Source organism: Erpetoichthys calabaricus, chromosome 9 (assembly GCF_900747795.2).
Source record: "Erpetoichthys calabaricus chromosome 9, fErpCal1.3, whole genome shotgun sequence".
Taxonomy (NCBI): Eukaryota; Metazoa; Chordata; class Cladistia; order Polypteriformes; family Polypteridae; genus Erpetoichthys; species Erpetoichthys calabaricus.
The window spans coordinates 196,081,840-196,103,735 of NC_041402.2; the positions used below are offsets into that span (position 1 = coordinate 196,081,840).

Sequence of the window (21,896 nt, forward strand, 5' to 3'; positions counted from 1 at the left end):
ATAAGCTGTCAGTGGATCTTTGATCAATCAGTTTGTTCAGGCTGAGATTGGTTCAGATGAAGGAGCACATCGAGGAAACACAGTTTGAAATTGACAACCATCATTTCATGCTCATGTCTTCCACAAACTAAGGTGGCACCATATTGCCAGACTGAATATTCTCGAATTACAGAGTAGCAACACATGGAAAAAGCTATGTAAGACAGTTCTGTGTCATGGATTTGAGATCCTATCCTGCATACATTTAAGTAACCACTGTGTGTGTGTGTGTGTGAGTGTGTGAGAGAGACTGAGAGTGAGGAATGAGTGAAATGTTTTCAGAAATTATTAAGCCAATTTGTATACAGTAAAATTGTTTCTTTTTGCCATTGAGTGGATCATTTCACTGTTCAAAGAAAGACCAGACTGCCAGTTGCAGTCTTACTATTTGGACTTTGAGACATTGGTCAAGTTTTTGTCTCAATAATTAATAATAATAATAATAATACATTTTATTTAATAGGCACCTTACTTAGCACTCAAGGTCACCTTACAATAAAATTAAACAACATCAGTAAAATAAAAACAAGAGAATGATAAATCACAAAGCAATAATTAGCAAACAAACAAAGATAACAGGCAGTAACAGTGCAAAATGCACAGCTGGTATGCCAGTTTGAAAAGATGAGTTCTGAGGGCAGTTTTAAACTGCGTTATTGAATCGAGCTGACGGATATGAGAGGGAAGAGAATTCCCGAGTTGAGGTGCACGAGAGACGCTCGAGCTCTCATTGAACAGAATTTGATGTGCGTTACAGAAAGTCGAGCTGCAGATGACGATCTGAGTGAGTGAGAGGAGTGTAAGTCTGGAGGAGATCAGTGAGGTTGTGGAGAGCTTTAAATGTTAAGAGCGGTATTTAGTATTGTAATCGGTAGTTAACAGGGAGCCAGTGAAGTAGAGAGAGAATCGGTGTAAGATGTTCAGTGGATTTAGAACAGCAGGTTATTATCCTGGCAGCAGAATTTTGAAGAAGTTGTAAGCGATGGATACGTTTTTATGGGATGCCAGGTAGAATAGCATTACAGTAATCTATACGTGAGGTGACTCGGGCATTAAACAATACTTCAGTACTGTGTTGTGTAAGAACAGCACTAGAAGTCTAGGAATGTTTCGGAGATGGAAGAAGGCAGTCCGAGAAATGTTACTTATATGGGAGGAATTATTTAATAATAATAATCATTATTATTATTATTTAATAATTGCCATTATTAGTGTATAAATGGATATAAATAATTGCACTTAAACGATTCACCAAAATCTGTTGTATGTAAACGATACTGTTTTAAACGTTATTTTTTTTTCATCAGAAAACCCGGTTTCCATGTCTACCTGTATTTTAAATGGCACTTTTGCCACTCGCAATATGGCGTACATGCTGACGTATCGTGTCAACTGGGCAGCACAGTGAATGCGGCGTCTACCTATATATGTCTATACTCACACCCCCTGAGTCCCATCTTGTCTTTAAGAGGAGAAGCCCTAAAGAGTTGAGCTACACTGCCACCTGGTGTCCTGGCGGAGCAATTCTCCTCATCGGTCTATCAGCCTTCATCCTCTCATTGCTGCGCTCTCTTTACACAGTTTGGATTTTCTGGCCCTGGCATCATGTTGGGAGGCACTTCTTGCCAAACATTTGATGTGTTAGAGTTTGGAGCAGTAGAAGTGAGCCCCTGGTGAAGTCTAAGTGGGGAGCTCTTCTTCACTCAGCACCCTCCACATCTTTGATGGTGTTAATGATTGGGGACATGTGGTTAACATGCTGGACCACATCACAGAGTCTGACTAAAGTCATACCAACAGCTAGATAAGAACAGGAGACCCCTGACATGTAAACACCCCACATGGGTACAACCGGGTGACACGCTCAGCTAACCTTCATGCAGGTGCCAGTGACCCCTGTTGACTAGAGGGAGTAATGCAGTTCACCTGGACCTCAGGACCCTACAAAAAGCAAAGTGAGTGTGTGATGCTGTGACTCAGGATGCCATTTTATATCACAGCAGTAAAGAATACTGACCCCCCCAAAACCCAAACAACTCACAATATGAAATAAGCCTAATCAGGGCTGGGCGGAGGTGTTGGGAGGTCTGGAGATACTGAGGGGCATCACACGTGATGAGTGACTGCAGATGGTAAGAATCTGTTTACATGGCGTCCAGACCTAAACAACAAACACCCTGTGAGACTTCAGTTTGGAGTACATTGTCACACACGTGCGCATGGCAGGCAGCTAAAGGGCCTGAATGAGAGTAATGCCATGCCAGGCCAGGGGGTGGCAGAGTGCACTGAATCTCTCTCTCTCTCTCTCTCTCACACTTCTCTGCAGACCAGATGTCCCACCTGGCCCCGATGACGTCACTTCTGGTTCCGGCCCTTACTGATGATGTCACTTCCTCCTTTAAAGCCACCATGTTCATCCATCCATCCATTATCCAACCCATTATATCCTAACTACAGGGTCATGGGGGTCTGCTGGAGCCAATCCCAGCCAACACAGGGTGCAAGGCAGGAAACAAACCCCAGGCAGGGCACCAGCCCACTGAAGGGCACACACACCTACACACCAAGCAGACACTAGCCATCTTTGTGCCAGCCAATCACTTCTGTTTTAGACTCAAGCCTGTACACAACTCTAGGGCGGGACAGTGGCACAGTGGGTAGCACTGTTGCCTCGCAGTTGGGAGACCTGGGGACCTGTGGTTCGCTTTCCGGGTCCTCCCTGCGTGGAGTTTGCATGTTCTCCTCCCACAGTCCAAAGACATGCAGGTTAGGTGGACTGGCGATTCTAAATTGGCCCTAGTGTGTGCTTGGTGTGTTTGTGTGTCCTGCGGTGGGTTGGCACCCTGCCCAGGATTGGTTCCTGCCTTGTGCCCTGTGTTGGCTGGGATTGGCTCCGGCAGACCCCCGTGATCCTTTGTTTGGATTCAGCGGGTTGGAAAATGGATGGATGGATGGATGATCACATGAAAAAGTGGAGTTATAAAAGAGTTATTACAATTTGAAAAACTGCTGATGTATAAAAAACATTGATAGATGACAAAACCAGCATGAAAAGAAACCTTTTGAAATAAATAATAAGCTTTTTTTGACATGTGCAGTCTGGAATAGTCTGAATATGTTTTAAAGAGTTAATTTTTAAATAAAACTTAAAAAGGCATATTAAAAATATTAAATATTAACAATGAAAAGAACACAGAAGTAGCCTTTAATGATATCCATTAGTGTTACGTATTATCAAGCACTGGGTTCTGTTTATAAGATTTATTTAATTTATTTATAAACAGAATGATTGGCTACATTTTGCTTTGAAATTAACAATAGTCTGACACAGCTTTAAGAATTAGAATTCAAGACAAACCTATACACTTAATAACTAATGTTGCTGTTTCAATAGGGATATCTTGGCTCTCTGTTTTATTTTAACCTTTTGACCAGAAACCCCTGGACAGGGACATATACCACATATATTGAAAATGAACAGTGCGGACATGCTAACTAAACAGATATAATCTAAGATATTTTAGAATATGGACCTCTGCGCTAACCCCATGATTCTGACAAACTAAAGGGTCTCCATTTAATTGTCAAACTTTCTGTGGGGCTATGGATTTTGTAATGGAGAGTGTTAAAGATTCTATAATCTTTGCTCTGTAAAGGTCAATATGACGGAGATGTAGCGCCTGTGTCCGCAGTGTTAACCAATCCTAGGACATGATGTTCAGAATTCACTTAGAGGTTTTTCAGAAGAGATGGGACAAGTGTGGCGTGTGTTCTGTATTCTCTTTTCTGTATTAACTATTCACAATGACCAGACTCCCGAGACCTTAGGATTTTTTATGCAGAAGTACATTTCACAGACCTGAATAAGAGACATCCATCAAAATGCTCTTGATACAAAGGAGGAACAATCAGGCGGGTGGGGGGGGGGGGTCTCTTTTCAAAAAGTCTATGCTACCCCAAGGACCCCCGCGTTCTCAGAGTTATAATATGCTTTTTCCAAGACCTGCGCCATCCTCGACGGTGAAAGAAAAATGTCAATGGTTTAAAAATCAAATGGTACTTTATTGGTCATTTTCAAAAACAATATAAAAATTCAGAGAGGTTTTGCTAAACACTTCAAAACATAATATTCCAACTAAACAGCATGATTAAAAGCAGACAAAAGCATGTGATCTCACCGGTACATTCAGTTCATCTGATTTTTCCATGTCTTATACCCCTTAAAACCTTAAAGATCCATCAGACCTATTAAGTCCAGAAAATGGCATTTACAGAAAGTCTCGGCTATTTCACGTATTTTTGAGTAAGAGTCATCGTCCATGAAAGGCTTGGACAATCAACTCATGAATAGAATGTTCATTTTTCAGGTCGTCGACAGCATTTTGTACAAAGGTGTGAATCTGGTGAAAAGGCAGAAAGATGTTGAAGCAGCCCAGAGTCTTAATGACCAGGCTCCTGAGCCACGGTTTGCGGAAAACATCCAGAACCTCTTGAAAGCGGTCAACCCTATAAACAGAGTCAGTCTCAAACAGACACGTAGGCCGTGTCTGGCTGGGTTGGTCTATTCAACATCCCTGACAGGTAATTTTTAGGTACCGATCCACTATTATATCCGGCAGAGCCGCCATCAAACACTTGAACAGCTTCAGAGCCTTTCGAAATGTCTTACCCAGGGTCCGTCAGTTTGTTCAAGGGCCATGCCCGCATAATCCGCATCCTTGGATGATATTTTCCAAGCGGCCGGAGCCTCTACCGGATCGTACACGGCCTCTTCTTGTTGCCTGGCCTGAATGGCTATCTCCTCAGCCCCTGTTAGGCTCCCCGGAACATCATTAGCAGGTACAAAAATGTCAGGTACTGCGCGGTTCTCCAGGAAACTATCTAACCAATACATATCATATATAGGAACCTAATCAAGGACTTTGTTAAATGGTGCGATTCAGACCACCTACACCTGAACACCAGTGAAACCAAGGAGCTGGTGGTGGATTTTAGGAGGACCAGGCCCCTCATAGACCCCGTGATCATCAGAGGTGACTGTGTGCAGATGGTGCAGACCTATAAATACCTGGGAGTGCAGCTGGATGATAAACTGGACTGGACTGCCAATGCTGATGCTCTGTGTAAGAAAGGACAGAGCCGACTATACTTCCTTAGAAGACTGGCGTCCTTCAACATCTGCAATAAGATGCTGCAGATGTTCTATCAGACAGTTGTGGCGAGTGCCCTCTTCTACGCAGTGGTGTGCTGGGGAGGCAGCATAAAGAAGAAAGACGCCTCACGCCTGGACAAACTGGTGAGGAAGGCAGGCTCTATTGTTGGCATGGAGCTGGACAGTTTGACATCTGTGGCAGAGTGACGGGCGCTGAGCAGACTCCTGTCAATCATGGAGAATCCACTGCATCCACTAAATAGGATCATCTCCAGACAGAGGAGCAGCTTCAGCGACAGACTGCTGTCACCCTCCTGCTCCACTGACAGACTGAGGAGACCCCACACTATGAGATACTTCAATTCCACCCTGGGGGGGTAAACGTTGACATTATAAAAAGTTATTGTCTGTTATACCTGCATTGTTATCACTCTTTAATTTAATATTGTTATTATCAGTATGCTGCTGCTGGAGTATGGGAATTTACCCTAGTGATTAATAAAGTATCTATCTATCTATCTATCTATCTATCTATCTATCTATCTATCTATCTATCTATCTATCTATCTATCTATCTATCTATCTATCTATCTATCTATCTATCTATCTATCTATCTATCTATCTATCTATCTATCCGTGGCAGAGCAACGGGCGCTCAGCAGACTCCTGTAAATCATGGAGAGTCCACTGCATCCACTGAACAGGATCATCTCCAGACAGAAGAGCAGCTTCAGTGACAGACTGCTGTCACCGTCCTGCTCCACTGACACACTGAGGAGATCGTTCCTCCAACACACTATGAGACTCTTCAATTCCACCGGGGGGTAAACGTTAACACTACACATGATCATTGTCTATATGCGCTGCGTTGTTATCACTCTTTAATGTAATATTGTTTTTTATCAGTATGCTGCTGCTGGAGTATGTGACTTTCCCCTTGGGATTAATAAAGTTTCTATCTCTACAGCTCCTTGAGCAATTCAGCCCTACTACTTCTCGCCTCACTGATGGTTCATGGTGGCACACGAGTCACCTCCGCAAGGTGTCCCACCAGTTGACGCTGAGAGAGACAGCAATTTAGACCCAGAATGCCAAAGGGACGTCTGCTCTCCCACTTCAGACCCCCAGCCAGACCCCCCCATTTGCAGCTTCTCCTCAACCTGACAGAACTCGGCCTCTTCCAGACGACCTGAGAGGGTAACTCTGTTACTGACTCTTCACTTTCCATAATATGAACAATCCTTCCTAGTGATTAAAGAAAAGAGCAAAACTGTTGTGGTTCTCTTGTTCTGTTTTTGTTTTCCGGGGACGGAGGGATTGATTAGTTGGGGGGGCACTGTTGTACCTGCACAGCCTTGTGACAGGGACGGGATTTGTGTGTCTTTGCATGTGTTGGTGAAGTGTGCGTTTTTAATAAAAAAGAGAGATCCTCGGTCAAGTAAAGAGTTGTCACATGCATACTCACCGTTGTGCTGTCTTCATTGTGGCACTGAGTGTTCATGTGACAATAGGATTATGGGTAAATGTGCTGTGACACCTTTTACCTGGTGTTGCCCTTGTGTAATGTCTTTCTATTTTACTCGGCCATTAGTCCAAAATGCTTCATGAACTGATGCCCAGAGCACTCTGTCATGACAGCTGAACTCTCTCAGGCCAGTTATGTGACACCCGTGACTTCATGTGGCTGATGGTCTGTAGAAGTCACGGCTCCGATATCCCCCTTCGTTCAGAGTTAACAATTAACTGCATGGCTGCTTGTTGTGTTGTGTTGTGCTGGCCATCACCTCTCTGTAGTCAGCTTGCAGATATTTCAAGTCCACCTCCAGATGCCCACCCATTAATGGCATCTGACTTATGACCTCTCTTTAAGGGGCCACAGCTGATCTTTCCAGGACTTTCTTAATGCCACGTGAAGGGACGCGTTTGTCACAAAGCAGGCAAAGAAGAACAAGTGACGTTACCTTAGCACTGCAGCTTGTCCACCCCATAAGAAAACTCAATTCTTTGTGTTTTAATAGTCGGAGCGAATGACTTTTGAGATAAATTCAACTAAAACAGCAGAATGAATGCCAGACGTACTTTTTATTATAAGAGCCAAACGTATTCCAGGACACACATCTTCACTTTCACGTCACGCTGCTTCTCCTGCTTTTACTTGTTAGTTTTTTACACACACAAATGGGAGCCGTGATGCACAATCTGCGTCATTCCAGCCGCCTTGCACTGAAAAAGAACACAAGAAATGAGGTGAGGGTTACGGCAGCAGAGAAATGGCAGACAAATGAAGGATAAAGACATCTCCAGGCCTAGAAACTGTCACTAAAACTCATAAGTAGGTGACATTTTCTTACTGTCCCTCTCTAAAAATTGATAAAGTAAAATTCTTCTGGCAGGTTCACCTCAGGGACCATAAACATCGTGTATTCACTGAAGTGAGTGAGGGGCGACCTGCCAGTCAGGTGAAGTGAGAAGAATCACCGACAAGCTGCTAAGTGACAGACAGTGACAGCCATCTTTACCTTTGTGAGGCTTCAACACCTGAGATTGTGGTAAAGAAACAGCATCTCAGCTCAGAAGGGAGGCAGGCGCCCGCCACTCAGGGTTTACTTCCTTTTTGTTTTGAGAAGATTTTATTGACAAACTGGTGACAGGCAGACGAGGACACAGTGAATAAGGACAGTGTGACAAGTGACCTGTCCAGCAAGTGCTCACCATGGCTACAAGGAGCACTAAGGTGGCCTGTGAGAGATGAAGAGCCTGGCATAGACCATATTTAGAAACACAAATCTATCCTGGGCATGGAGGAGCCCCTTTGAATGTCACTTGGAGAGCCCTGTTGTTGCAGAGGGTGCCCAAAAGAGAGACCACCAACGAGTGCCAACACAGCTGCTAGGTTTCCCCAAATTAGAGGCTCACCTGTGCCAATTAGAATTCTCTGGGCCATTACGTAAAGAACTGAAGGTCCATGAAGAGGACTTAATCAAATTAAAGTATTTAATGAACAAGAATAGTGGAAGGACATATTGGTTGACTATCACAAGGAAAAACTGAGTTAAAATGAGAGTGGGGGGGCACTTCCACCACCGTCAATGGGCAGCATCTGCCTGCAGTGAAGACAAACATTTTCCACCAGTACACTCACCACACATGAGAGAGTTAGCCAGTTAGAGACAGGGGATGATTAGGGGGCCCAAATGACCAGGCCATGATGCCAGGATGAACCCTACTCTTAACAAATGATGCCCAGGGATCTTTTATGGCCACAGAGAGTCAGGACCTCAGTTTTACATCTCGCCATTTTTGCAGCACAGTGTCACCATCACTCCACTGGGGCGCTGGGGTCCAGACACAGACCACAGGATAAGCACCTCCAGTTGGACTCACCAACATCTCTTCCAGCAGCAAGCCAAGTTTTTCCTAGATGGTCTTTCATCCAAGGACTTGCTTAGCTTCAAGTGGATTGTCTCTTCTGAAGTGTATGTGGTGTTACTGGTGCGTCCAGCCGTATCACACAGCAGCTTCACTGCTCTGGATACAAGAAGCATGGATTACCTTTATAGTTGATTTCAAGGCACTTCTCCTTTTTGTAAGCATTGTTGGGTTCTCCTGGATTCCAGAATGAAAAGTCCCATTTTGTCCCATCTGTCCAGAGCCACGTTGAGATCTGTAAAACGCAAGCATTTCAGTAAGCCGGGGGACCTGCCCTATGTCAGGGTCTCATTCCTGTCTCACTTGACTTCCTGGATGGCCAACATCTGCCCAGGACACCCAGAAAGGTGCCCAGCTTACCTGTTGGCAGTTGGAGCCTCCAAGCCAGGTGGGAGGACCAGTGGAGTCCTGGCTTTTAATCAGATTGGTGACAAAATGATTGGCATAGCTGTTGTGCACTGAGGCCAGGCTTCCTCCAAGGCTGATGCAGTGGACCTAGGGGACAACAGAGAGGGTCCATGTTAAGCCAGCAGGGGACAAGGAGAGAAAACTGTGTGTTGTCATCATTAGTGCCCAGCAGTTTGAGATTCCACAAGAGCCCCACAACAGTTGCTCTTCTACATGATACTTTTAGCAGATTTTGGTAGATTTAGCATGACAAGAATTTTTAGGATCCTTCCACATCAATCCATTTAAAATCACTTATTCTGCATCTGCATTACATGATTAGTGAAGTTTTTGTATGTCACTCGTGGACTTGTTGCTGTGCTCCAAGGCGGCACCATACAGAACGATGGGGAGTTGAATTGTCTGGATTCAGCGATGACCTTCGAGCTTCTCCTACTGTCCCTAATGGTGAATAGCCCTTCACTCCTGATCCTGCATTGTGTCTTTTAAAATGGACAGCACAGCAAGGTGCCCCTCTCATTCATATCTGATTGTCCAGTTCAGGTTTGGGGGGACTGAGCCTATTTCTGCAGCAGAAAGTGGCATGCCAGTCCACCATAAGGGGCACCCATGCACAAAAGAGTTTGTATAATCATGGAAGTTCATTCATTTATTGCTTTGGCTCACTTATGCCACGTGGTTATGGCTCACTACGCTGTGTGTGAACGCTCGATGTCTCTGCTCTCCCAAATCGCACACCATGAGTATGACTGTACCCACAGATTGTTCAGATGCCTCAAGTACAATGACACTCACTAGCCTGGCATGAATGGTCCAAATGGCTGTCTTGAGACCTGAGAGTCACTCAGCTAGCTGCTAACCCTGAGGGACTGTGACAGTCACTCACGCTAAGGGTCATTAGCAGTGTCTGCTTCAACAGGGAGCAACAGGAATCGGCTGCCCATTCAGCTCTCTGTGACTTTAAGGGTTTGCAGTTCCAGCGCCTGTGAATTGGTGGCCCAGGTCCTTTCACTGACGGAGATGTGAGAGAAGTTCTGAGGAAGGTGAAGCCTTTCAAAGTTCCAGGGGATGATCTATGTAAGGGAAAGGGTCCTTAAAGAAAGCTGTGGGGAAGCTCTCAAGAAGAATGTCTGGAGTGGCTTGTTCTTGTTCGGCTCTTTGAATGCATTGCAGTTTGTATAAAGACAGAGCCGTTCAACGGAGGACGCTGCCCTTTACTGATCTTCATAGCACTGATATTCATTTGGAGGAGCTGCACTCCTTTGTGCAAATGCGGCTTATTGACGTTACTTCAGCCTTTATCCTGATATTTTTTGTAATAACTGACAGGTGGACCCCAATCTCACTCTATGGCGTATGGACGTTCTCCTTAACAGAGAGCAGTTTGTTTAGGTAGATAATTATATTAATATAATAAGTGCATCGTATATCGCCAGGAGCTCCACAAGGCTTAGTGATGGTCCTGCACTCTTCTCTATCCACACTAATAGCTTAGGACGTTCTGACCGCTGCAGATAGCGTGGCTTTGATTGACACCTCTAACTCTGTGGCCCATTCTGAGGAAGAGGCCAGGATGATGCAGAGGTGGTGGCAGGACTAGAGGAAGACAAAAGAGCTGCTCATTGATTTTAGGAAGAACGCTGAACCCGTGCAACCACAGGTCCTCAAGGGAGAACATGTAGAGAGAATTAGTAGCTCTAAGTACCTGAGGGCCATATTGGATAATAGCTTGAACGTTAATGAAAATACGCAGCACCTCTACAAAAAATGGCAACAACACATTCATTAAGAAGGCCGAGGAAAACAAACATCTCATCTAGCGTCCTACAGAGCTATTAGACATGTCATGTTGAGAACTTACTGACTTCTTCATTGCTGGCCTGGTTTGGGGGACTGTCTGTGACTAAAAAGTAACCCTAATGGGGGTCCGCTTTCTATGGACAGCTGTAATTAGGGCTTCAGGAATTGTATAACACAGTGGTTCTCAAACTGTGGGGCGGGCTCCCTAGGGGGGCATGAAGTAACAAAAAGGGGGCGCGAAGATGTGAAAAAAAGAAAGCAAGAATCGAAAATATGAAAAATACATCAAAACAAATGAACTTAAACTACATTCTGATACTAGAAAAATAAATATAGAGCTAGATAAATGTCGATAAAAGTTAAGTAGTGTGGCAGATGGCCGGGGTCATTACCTGACCGGGATGCCTAAAAGGACCAGAAGGTGACAGGAATAGCTTCCGGGCCACGAGGGGGCAACCGCCCTGGAGCAGGAGTGTACCACAGGAGAAGAACAAACAGCTTCTGGCTTGTTGGGAACCGTGGCCACCGCCAGGGGGCGCCTTAAGCCTCGTAGGACTTGGAAATAGTTACTTCTGCCACACTCGGCAAGATGGCGGAGGAACCTGCCAGGGACGCCCGGAGTGCTTCTGGGGCAAAGGGCAGCACTTCCGCCACACAAGGAAGTGCTGCCGGATGGATGTCATCAGACACCTGGAGCACATCCAGGCAGGGATAAAAGGCGCCGCCTTCCAACAGTCTGGGAGCCAGAGTCGGGAGTGGGAGTAGGACGAAGCTCCCAGGAGGAGAGTAGAGGCGGCCAAGGACAGAGAAAAAGAGTTATTGAAGGGTGATTATTGCTGTGTGCATTGTGTGCTGTGTGACACTGTCTTTATTAATGTTTAATAAATGTGTGCTTTTTATAAAGATGTGGTTTCCGACTGGTGGTGTCCAGGAAAGTCTCACAGTAGGTATAATAAAATATGTATCTATGATATATCATTAATTAAAAAGGAACAAATTGGTATTAGTGGGCTCCTTTCAAAAAAACGTTAGGGGGGCGCGATTAAAACTGTTATGAAAACTTGGGTCGCAAATAGTTAAAGGTTGAGAAACGCTGATATAAGAAAAGTTAAAAAGAAAAACGGATACGATTGTTAAGGACCAGACTCACTACTTAAATCATCGGTCCAAATGTTACCTTTGGATTACATTTTGGCAAAAGTTTTAAACAAAGAGAACTAGGAATAGTTTTATACTGGCGGTAATAGAACTTGTAATTGGGCCAAATTCAATCTTGATGAAATAAGCAGCTCTCGTCGAATTCTTCTTTAACTTCTATAGATGTCTTTCATTTGTATTTCATTGCATTGTAGGACTGTGCGCTCTCGTACGTTACCAACTGATTAAAACAAATATCCCCTTTAGGACAGCAAAGGTAAACTGACTACTCGTACCACCCATACAATGACTCCCAGTAAAACCAGCAGCAGGAAACACATTTTAAAAGAATCTGATTAAAGGATACCATTTACTGTAAAGACGTGAAGCCCCTCCAAGCCTGGCTCCATAGCTGTGCAGGGCTTTCTTCACTCCATGGAGGTCTAACGGGGGCATTCAGACATCTCGTCAGGTCGTGGTGTAGATCTTCTCATTTCAGCGCTGCTTGTATCCCAAACGTAAAGGCCATGTGTGGTTATCAGTAATTTCACAAATGACTGACAATCTTCAAACCCCTCGTCAAGGTTTCCATATTTGCGCCCTTCTCCCTGTGCTGTGGCTCACAATAATTTGAATTGTTTTGCAGATTCTGTAAGTCACGTCTGTCAGTCTGTACTCCTGTACTACTAGTTAACAGATACAAAGTTCATGAAGACTTCCACGCCAAGGAAAATTCAAAGCTCAAAGTGAATTGCAGTTTGGTTGGACAGGTGGGCACAATCTTCAACATGGCTTGTTTCCGTCACCATGCCAGGTTGAACCGAGAGGCTCGTCTTCTTACGACTCGAGGTAAACCGCTGCCTGACCTCACCCACCAGTTCATCACCCTGCCCGTCTCTGCCATGCACACCACTGAGTTCCCAATTTATTGTGGCCGTCTGGCTCTGCCACCCACTTCTCTACCAGTTCACAGGGCCTCATGTCTTCATGTGGGTGGTCTTGGTGTCCCTCTGTGTGTCCCCTGGGCCTCAGATGAAGCCCTCCTCATGTCTCACATGGCTCACTGTGCTCCTCATTGAACATACACAATGTGTCACCGTCACGCCATTTACAATTCCAAATCATATTATGGGATGTCATCTCCTGTTGAATTCTGCTCTGTACTTGTAATATTTTTATTTTACTATTATATTGTATTGATGATGACTTCTGTTCTGCTTGATGTATTGTGTTGTAGTGACCCCCCTTCTTTTTGACACCCACTGCACACCCAACCTACCTGAAAAGGGGTTTCTCTTTGAGTTGCCTTTTCCGGAGGTTTCTTCCATGGTTTTTCCTATGAGGGTCTTTTCTTTGTCCTCTTAGAGAGTCAAGGCTGGGGGGCTGTCAAGAAGCAGGGCCTGTTAAAGCCCATTGCGGCACTCCTGGTGTGATTTTGGGCAACACAACAATAAATTGTCTTGTATGGTATTGTATTTACAGGCTGGCATCTTCCATCTGCTGCTCCCTTTGTCTCTCTTTTGTTTTGTTGAAGTGAGTTTGTGTGCGCTGTGAGGGATGGCCGGCCACATATTCTGGCCCACACCTCCAAGCCGCCAGATGGAGCCCTCCCAGCCGTGTGGAGGTTCTCCGAATTCCAGCAGGGCCTCATGGACCATGCAGTTTTTATAAACAGCCCTGCTGGATACCATGGGGACCACCAGGAGCCGCTGTAGGGAGGCTTGGGGAATGCTACGTGCCCTATAACCCGGAAGTACGTCCTGATCACATCACCAGAAGGAATGACGTGCTTCCGGGATGAAGAAAAGGACTTTTTATCTGACCCGGAAGTGGTTCCAGCTGCAGTCCATGATTCTTTATCACTTCCGGGTCAGGAGACAGAAAAGGACCTTGGGGAAGCCCAGAGGCTGAGCTGAGCTGGGAGGAAGGGTGGCTAAGTGTCTGGGAGAGGAGGACCGAGTATTGAGTATTGTATGAGTAGTGTGGAGTGGAGGGTGCTTAGTGCACGTTATTATAATCAAAATAATAAGTCTTGTACTTTTACCTGGTGTTTGGCGTGGTACCTGAGGGTTCAAGGGAGCGATAGCGCCCTCTACTGCTACAGCGCATAAGAGAGTGAGATCTGCAGAGAGACAACAAGAAGGGTGGCCGAATATAAAAGTGACAGGCAGGCGAGTGTCCAGCAGCAGCAGAACTGATCAACTGATGGGTGTTAGGACTTCATGGGTGTTGTCTTAGTCCAGCGGGGCCTGTAGATTTAGTTTATGTTGATGTTCTAAGAGTTAAGTCCACAATAAATTCAAACATTTCATGTTCAGTTAGTTGCTCTGCTTTTCAGGTTATAATTTCATTATCACCAGACACCATTTCATTTTCCATGACAGCTGCCATTTTAAGGTCCGTTTTGTTGTTGATCATTCGTTGTCCTTCCAATCACACGAGCCGATGAAGTCACATGTGATGACGTCATTAGCAGGGCGGTTTAAAGGTCAGCCTCCTGCAATTCTGCTCAAGATGGTGGATTTTAAACAAATCTTTGGGTTTGCACTTTCTTGAATCTCTGCAGCATTGTTTCCTAGGACTTTGGTTTGCGGTTATCTCTTGGCTTTTGAACTTTACTTGTTTTCTGCTCTGTCTTCTTGTTCTAACTATCATGTCCTTGAGGCCTGTCGTCTTTTTTAATCATCTGGCAGAGATGCACACAACCCATCAGCCCCGTGCACTGACAGCTAAATACTGAACTTGTTACTACAGCAACTCCATTCGTTTTCGCGGTGGCCACAGAGTCACTTCAAGCCCTTGGGGTGGGACGTTACCTCAGAATCAGCCCAGGTCTTTGGAAATGGGAAGTATTTGTAGCATCGGTTATGAAAGCACTCCCATCCTGGTTCACAGGGAGATTTATTGAGTGAAGCACCTGCAAATTAGACATTACTGGTTAATGACGGCCATTAGAATCTGTTACAGTTCTACACATCTTCAGCTCTGAAGCCTCATTTCATGCCAACTGACAGCTGCAGACTCAAAATGGCTTCACCTGGTCCACCTCTCATGGCACTGGTCTGCGCAAACATCCTCCCGTGTACCTTGCAGATTTAAGTTTACTGAAAACTGAAACGTTCATCCCCACAAAAATTCCTACTTCTCAGAAATGTTCCATTTTGGTACACTGGTAGACCTATGCCAGCTGCTTGTGCCTGGGCACCTTCCACTCATGTTTCATTTGGCTCCTTTCCTGTCCAGTGTCACATTAAGGTGCCTGTAGTCCTAGTCTTGGCACAAACTCCTGTCTGGGGTCCATTGCTCTCTTCCTGCCTAGCACTGAAGTGCAATGTGTCTTTAATTCTCATTTCTTACTCTCTCATTTGGATTTCATTCCTCAAGAACTTGGTAGCAGACCTGTCTTGACATCTGTCTTTGTCTGTTGCAAGATAAGAATGGCAGTAATGGACCTGCTGTTGGTGACTTTCTTTATGCTGTGATTGTTCCTAATTTACTGCTAAGTATCTCTAAGAGCGAGGACACGTCTGGGGACAATCAGTGATAACACAACACACTTGTAAGAAGGGACAGAAACGGTTAATGTCAACTGTTTTAAAGTGGACCAAACCATAAATACACCACGTTACGTCTTTTGTGAATACCATCGTTATGTTTGCTTTTATATGTTGGGTTGGATGCCTTGGCATTAGAAAATCTAAATCATCTAAAGAACATCTTCAAAATCCGTAGTAAACGCATTGATTCTCAGCAACTCTCTGTCACCAAGCTCTACGACAAACAAGTAAGAAAGAAGGTCGACTCGGTTTTGGCCGACAGCCACCATCCTCTCTTTTCAGAGTTTCTGTGTAACAGTGCTCTCTGATTCTTGTACTTTACTGCTGCAAAGAAATTCATCCATCCATCCATCCATCCATCCATCCATCCATCCATCCATCCATCCATCCATCCATCCATCCATACATACATCCTCTTGTGCTTATCCGAGGTCGGGTCGCGGGGGCAGCAGCTTGAGCAGAGATGCCCAGACTTCCCTCTCTCCAGCCACTTCTTCTAGCTCTTCCAGGAGAATCCTGAGGCGTTCCCAGGCCAGCCGAGAGACATAGTCCCTCCAGCGTGTCCTGGGTCTTCCCCGGGGCCTCCTCCCGGTTGGACGTGCCCGGAACACCTCACCAGATGCCCGAGCCACCTGATCTGACTCCTCTCGATGCGGAGGAGCAGCGGTCTACTCTGAGCCCCTCCTGGATGACTGAGCTTCTCACCCTATCTTTAAGGGAAAGTCCAGACACCCTGCGGAGGAAACTCATTTCAGCCGCTTGTATTCGCAATCTTTGTATTTGATCTTTGCATTCGAGATCAACTAAATTCAATTCTGGGATAATAAAGTCTGCCTAAAAGGAACAAAAAATGACAAGATATTTGATTCATAATAAGGTGAGCAACTGATCACCCTGTGAGACCTGAATGAACAAACATCACACCTCTGATTTCGATTTGTCACATGACCTCAACCCCTCAGTGGTCTCAAGTCCTCCTCTGGGCTGGCACTGTGACAACATGAACTGCTGAAGTTAGCTGCCTGTCTGTCCAGACTTACCTGCAACAGCGTTGAGACTCACAGCCAGTCCGACTAGAACCAGAGAGAGCATCGTGGTCATCGAGGTCTTCGAGGTCCGGTGTTTAGTAAACTGAGGGACAAAAAGAGGAGTCACTGAAGTGCACCCAATGTCACAAAGAACAGCGGCTAAGTGTGTGGGTGACACATGGACACTTCTTTTTTTTTATATATATATATTATTATTGATTTTAATTTGAAGCAAATAACATTCCATACAATCAAGTCAAACTTAACAAATCAAAATTCAACTGCCACCAAAAAGAAAGAGAGGAGAGCCAACCAACAAAGCAAATCTTTAAAGCAGCAAGCAAGGAAGAGTATCCTTCTCCTCGATATAAAAGCTTATTCCAGAATATTATTGGTCTGGTCCTGGCCTATGTTAAGAAATGTTTTGAATGGATCCTCTAAGTGAGATTTAGATTTTTTCCAATTTCAAGTGGTACCGACTTAAAAGAGGTGAGCTGGGATTCTTCCTTACATGGCCACTTTTTCATCTTTTTAAAGGGGTCGCTTTTACTTTTCCAGCAAACAGAGCACTTCAGGTGATTGGGTTGAGTGAAGTTGGCCACCAACTCTCAAGTACTCTGTGGCTTTTGTTATAGTTGTGAACTGGGAATTTTTAATGGTATTTCATCATGCAGTTGTAATTATCATTAAATAGTGCAGTTACCCCTTTGTGCTGTGCTTCTTTTAGTAATCACCGCCATATTTTGCTTGATGATGGTTCACTTGCCAAGCGCAGGTCATATTGCGTATGACATCATAGTACTGATCACACTTGAGATGGCCTCTATATTCAGACTTTATGATTTAACACAAGTCTTCATGAAGAATCACGCAATTGTTATTAGTAAGTGTAATAAGTGTATATGTTTAATATGTCACTGTGCTCTGTACAAATATTTTATAAATCCACTTTCTTTCAATACTCACATAGATAGATAGATAGATAGATAGATAGATAGATAGATAGATAGATAGATAGATAGATAGATAGATAGATAGATAGATAGATAGATAGATAGATGTGAAAGGCACTATATAATAGATAGATAGATAGATAGATAGATAGATAGATAGATAGATAGATAGATAGATAGATAGATAGATAGATAGATAGATAGATAGATAGATAGATAGATAGATAGATAGATAGATAGATAGATAGATAGATAGATAGATAGATAGATAGATAGATAGATACTTTATTAATCCCAAGGAGAAATTCACAAATGTACAGCTAACACAAGGCCAGATTTAGCACACAGTAGTTCACCACATAAGAACTGCTAGGCAAGCATTAGAAGACAAGACAAGACAAATGGGCATTTCTGTGTGTCAAAGTCAGCATGAAACTGTATCCTCTGTGCCTTGCTAAGTGGGGGCCTACATATGAAGAAAGAGTATAAAGCTTTGGAACATTGCCCGGCACACCTTCGAAGCCGACGGACTGATGGGAGATAACGTCATCCGATCCGAAAAATCCTTCCAATGCAGCGACGAAAATGGCACACTCTACACATTGGGCTCCCACTCCTGAACTGGGTTCATGCCATTGGCTTCCTTCGTCTGTTATGCAGCATAAGCTGTCATTAAAGAAAGCTGAGTTATTTCTCCTTTGTGATTTCTTACCGCCGAATCACTAAGGGGGGGATATCGCCTTTTTACGGGTTATGTAACACGCCACAATTAAAAAAGGACTCATTCCAACCAGGGAGCTAGTGCCCCCGCTGGATACAGTAAGGTAGACGTACTCTGGACCTGCTTGTGTCTTTTTTTTGACCTATGATTTTTGTCTTGCATTTTGGTTATGGATGTCAGCAGTTTTGACTCTTTAGGCTTTGACCCCCACTTGTATTTTGGTGTATTCTTTTAAAATCTTCATCTCCTGGTCTGTTTCTACTGTTGGTGTATTTTGAATTGACCACCTGAACCTCTAGCCATAACACACATGGTAGAAAACTGAAATGGAAATGATGAGCCTGATGCTGATATTGGAGAAGACGTCTGAAGAGTAGAAATTGGAGGACAGAACAGACTGGTGGGGGGGCGTGTCTTAAATGTGCATAGGCAGTGATGATGTCATCCTGACTCCTCCTCTTCTGACTGCAGGCCCCACAACCCCACCAGATCAGAAGAACTGGTAGCCGCCAATCTGTTCAATCTCAGAAGGAAATTTGGTGAACATGCATTCTACGTTTGTATCAAAAAGACTAAACTGATCTTTTGCCAAACTTAATTGCAAATCAAAGTTTTAAATGACAAAGCTGAGGTTCAAAAAGCCAGAGAAATGCTAATAATGAAGACACACTGGAATATTTGAGAAGAGGAGACATTCAAATGTTTTTATGTATTATTGAGATGCCACCTGAATCTTCGGGACTGATCAATATTTCTTCTAGAACTGAAATTGGTGGGAGGTGTGGAAAATTGGGAAGGTTCTTTATAGTAAAGTTTCTGACTTGAAATTAGTGGAAAAGTTGTGTCTCTGGAAGGTTAATTGAAGTAAAATTGTTCATTAATTGTTGAGAAAGACATTATCTATATACAGTTCTCTATGTGTTTTAATCCTGAATGTTTTCCAAAGGTGAACTACTATGTATTACAAGGGGGATGTGCAGAACTGTAGTAAGTACACAGGGGTAAAAATGATGAGCCACAGCATGGAGTTATGGGAAAGAGGCCTGGAAGCTCAGTTAAGAAGTGAGGTGATGATTAGTGAGCAGCAGGATGGTGAAAGAGCACCACAGATGTAATGTTTGCTCTGAGGGTGATGATGGAGAAGTAAAGAGAAGGAGTCGCATTGTGTCTTTGTGGACTTAAAGAAAGCAAATGACAGGGTGACAAGAGAGGAGTTGTGGTATCGTATGAGGAAGTCGGGCTCCTTTATATTCGTCAGTTTGTGTCAATGTCCAGGGCTTTACAGATTGTGTATTTGCTGCCCAGTAATAAAACTGAAAGTTAGGTAGTGCCATGCCACTTTCTGGTTTAGGTCTTTGTAGAGTCGCCTTTTGAATGGGTGGATGTCTCAAATTCCAAACAAATGAGGTTATAACTGAATCTAATTTCTTAAAGAATAATTTGTTAATGTATCTGAGGATGCTCTGTAATAGAAAAAGAAGCTTGGGAAGGATGTTCATCTTGACAGTATTCATTCTCCATGCTAATGTGAGATGGAAAGGCACTATACAAATACAATGTATTATTATTATTATTATTATGGAGGGTAGACAATATGTTCACATCTTATGTTTCTCCATGCTGAGTAGTCTGAATGTAGTCTGAAATGATGTTGTTAATACTAACCGAGGTTTCTGGACTAGTATAGAGTAATTTGAATCCATGCACATATATTTGTGCCAAACAAAAATCTGTGCAATGTGGTGAATAGGTAGTCCCATTCCACCAAGCCAAATGCTTTTTCAGAGTCCAAATATAATAAGATCTCTGGTGTTTTCGATTTTTTTGGGTAAGTATATTAAATTAAACAAATGCCAAAGATTAGAAGCTTAATGTCTGCCTTTAATAATCCTGTTTTGGTCTTGTGATATTACGGAGGGGAGCAGCTTCTCGGTCCTTCTAACTAGAACTTTGGATATTATCTTAACATCATTATTCAGAAGTGAAACTGGTCTATAGGATGCACAGTGTAATAAGTCATTATTTTTCTTTGGAAGGACAGTAATTAATGCTTGGTGTTAAGTTTGAGGTAGAATTTTGTTGTCTCTGTCTTCTATAAACATAACTAATAATAGTGGAGCTAACTTATTTGATATTTTTTTATAAAATTACACTGGGTAGCCATCAAGGCCTGCTGCTTTCCTGCTCTCAAGTGAGTTTATTGCATCTAGTGATTCTGAGAGTGTCAGAGGTTTGTCCTGTTCCTTTGCACTAAGAGTATCCAGCTCTGGTATTTGTCATGAATCAAACAACTCATTAGATTAGATATTTTTATGGTCAATGATTTTATCTCCATATCTGTTTGTGGATTTATTGAGCTAAGATCTTATTAGCCTTCTCTCTGTGTTCATGAGCTCATCCATTTCTTTTGTTGTCAAGAAGTTAAATTCTGAATGTAGAACCTGTCTTTTCATATAAAGTGCCTCATTTGGAGACCTGGCGTATTCTTGATCTGTTCAGGTAATTTCGCTGATTAACTCTGACGCCTTCTTGGTCTCCGATTTATTTTTATGGGTAAAGATACAAAATAACCTGTCCTCCTAATAAAAGCCTTCAGTGTTTCCCAGTATTGCATCTGCTAACTATAAGGGGTTAAGACGCCAGCTACTCAATGAGTGTGTAGAGCATAGTGATGTGAGCTGCAAGATCAGAGGGGCCTGATCGGACATAACAATAGCGTCATATTTGCAAGAATTAGTAGCAGGCCATAAATTATTATCGATAAAGAAATAATCAGCTTTTGAATAACTTTGGGGGCGGCACGGTGGCGCAGTTGTAGCGCTGCTGCCTCGCAGTTAGGAGACCCATCTGGGTTCACTTGCCGGGTCCTCCCTGCGTGGGTTTCCCCCCACAGTCCAAAGACATGCAGGTTAGGTGCATCAGTGATCCTAAATTGTCCCTAGTGTGTGCTTGGTGTGCGGGTGTGTGTGTGTGTGTGTGTGTGTGTGTGTGTGTGTGTGTGTGTGTGTGCGCCCTGCAGTAGGCTGCCTTGTGCCCTGTGTTGGCTGGGATTGGCTCCAGCAGACCCCTGTGACCCTGTAGTTAGGATATAGCGGGTTGGATAATGGATGGATAGATGGATGAATAACTTTGATGTACTGGTGAGAAGAATATTCTCTTGAGTCTGGATTTAAGAGTTTCCATGGGTCTGATAAGTTGTGATCCATTACACACTGTGAGATTCTAGACTGTGAGATCCTACCTAGTATACAGTGGAGAAAAGATCTTTCATTTAATATCTCAGAAAACGAGTAGAAGGCAGCCATTTATAGAATACACTCCAGCTCCATATGCACAAAGCATATGACCATTCAACTTAAAGTCTTTCATTGATCACATTTATCTAATTTAAAGTGGTCCAATATGTGTCCAGGCCAACATTCCACATGTGAACATTGCAATCAAGCTCCAGCCTCACATGTTTTGGAAGTGCACCAAATTAACATCATAATCTTTGAATGGCTTGGCGTTACAATCACTCGTATCCCATTAACTGCTGTGCTTGGTGGACTCCCAGATGGCCTTCAAGTGGAGAAGGACGGATTGATTGGAATCGCCTTCACCTCGCTATTAGCACGTAGACTTATCTTGCTCAAGTGGAAGAACCGCAGCCCACCTTTTATAAGTCAGTG

The 21,896-nt window shown here is 43.7% G+C and overlaps 2 protein-coding genes across 4 annotated transcripts in view; both read right to left on the minus strand.

Moving 5' to 3' along the window:
- The window catches only part of LOC114657054 (lactose-binding lectin l-2-like), a 561,576-nt gene that overhangs the window by 480,352 nt on the left and 59,328 nt on the right, over positions 1-21,896 (minus strand). The window lies entirely within an intron of this gene.
- LOC127529150 (lectin-like) overlaps positions 7,260-21,896 on the minus strand; it is a 31,988-nt gene continuing 17,351 nt past the window's right edge. The window contains exons 2-5 of the mRNA XM_051931872.1: positions 14,783-14,883; positions 8,982-9,116; positions 8,745-8,856; positions 7,260-7,415 (exon numbers count right to left, since the gene is read on the minus strand). Of these exons, the coding sequence (XP_051787832.1) occupies positions 7,351-7,415; positions 8,745-8,856; positions 8,982-9,116; positions 14,783-14,883 (413 nt within the window). The 3' untranslated portion in view covers positions 7,260-7,350. The remainder of the gene's footprint in view (positions 7,416-8,744; positions 8,857-8,981; positions 9,117-14,782; positions 14,884-21,896) is intronic.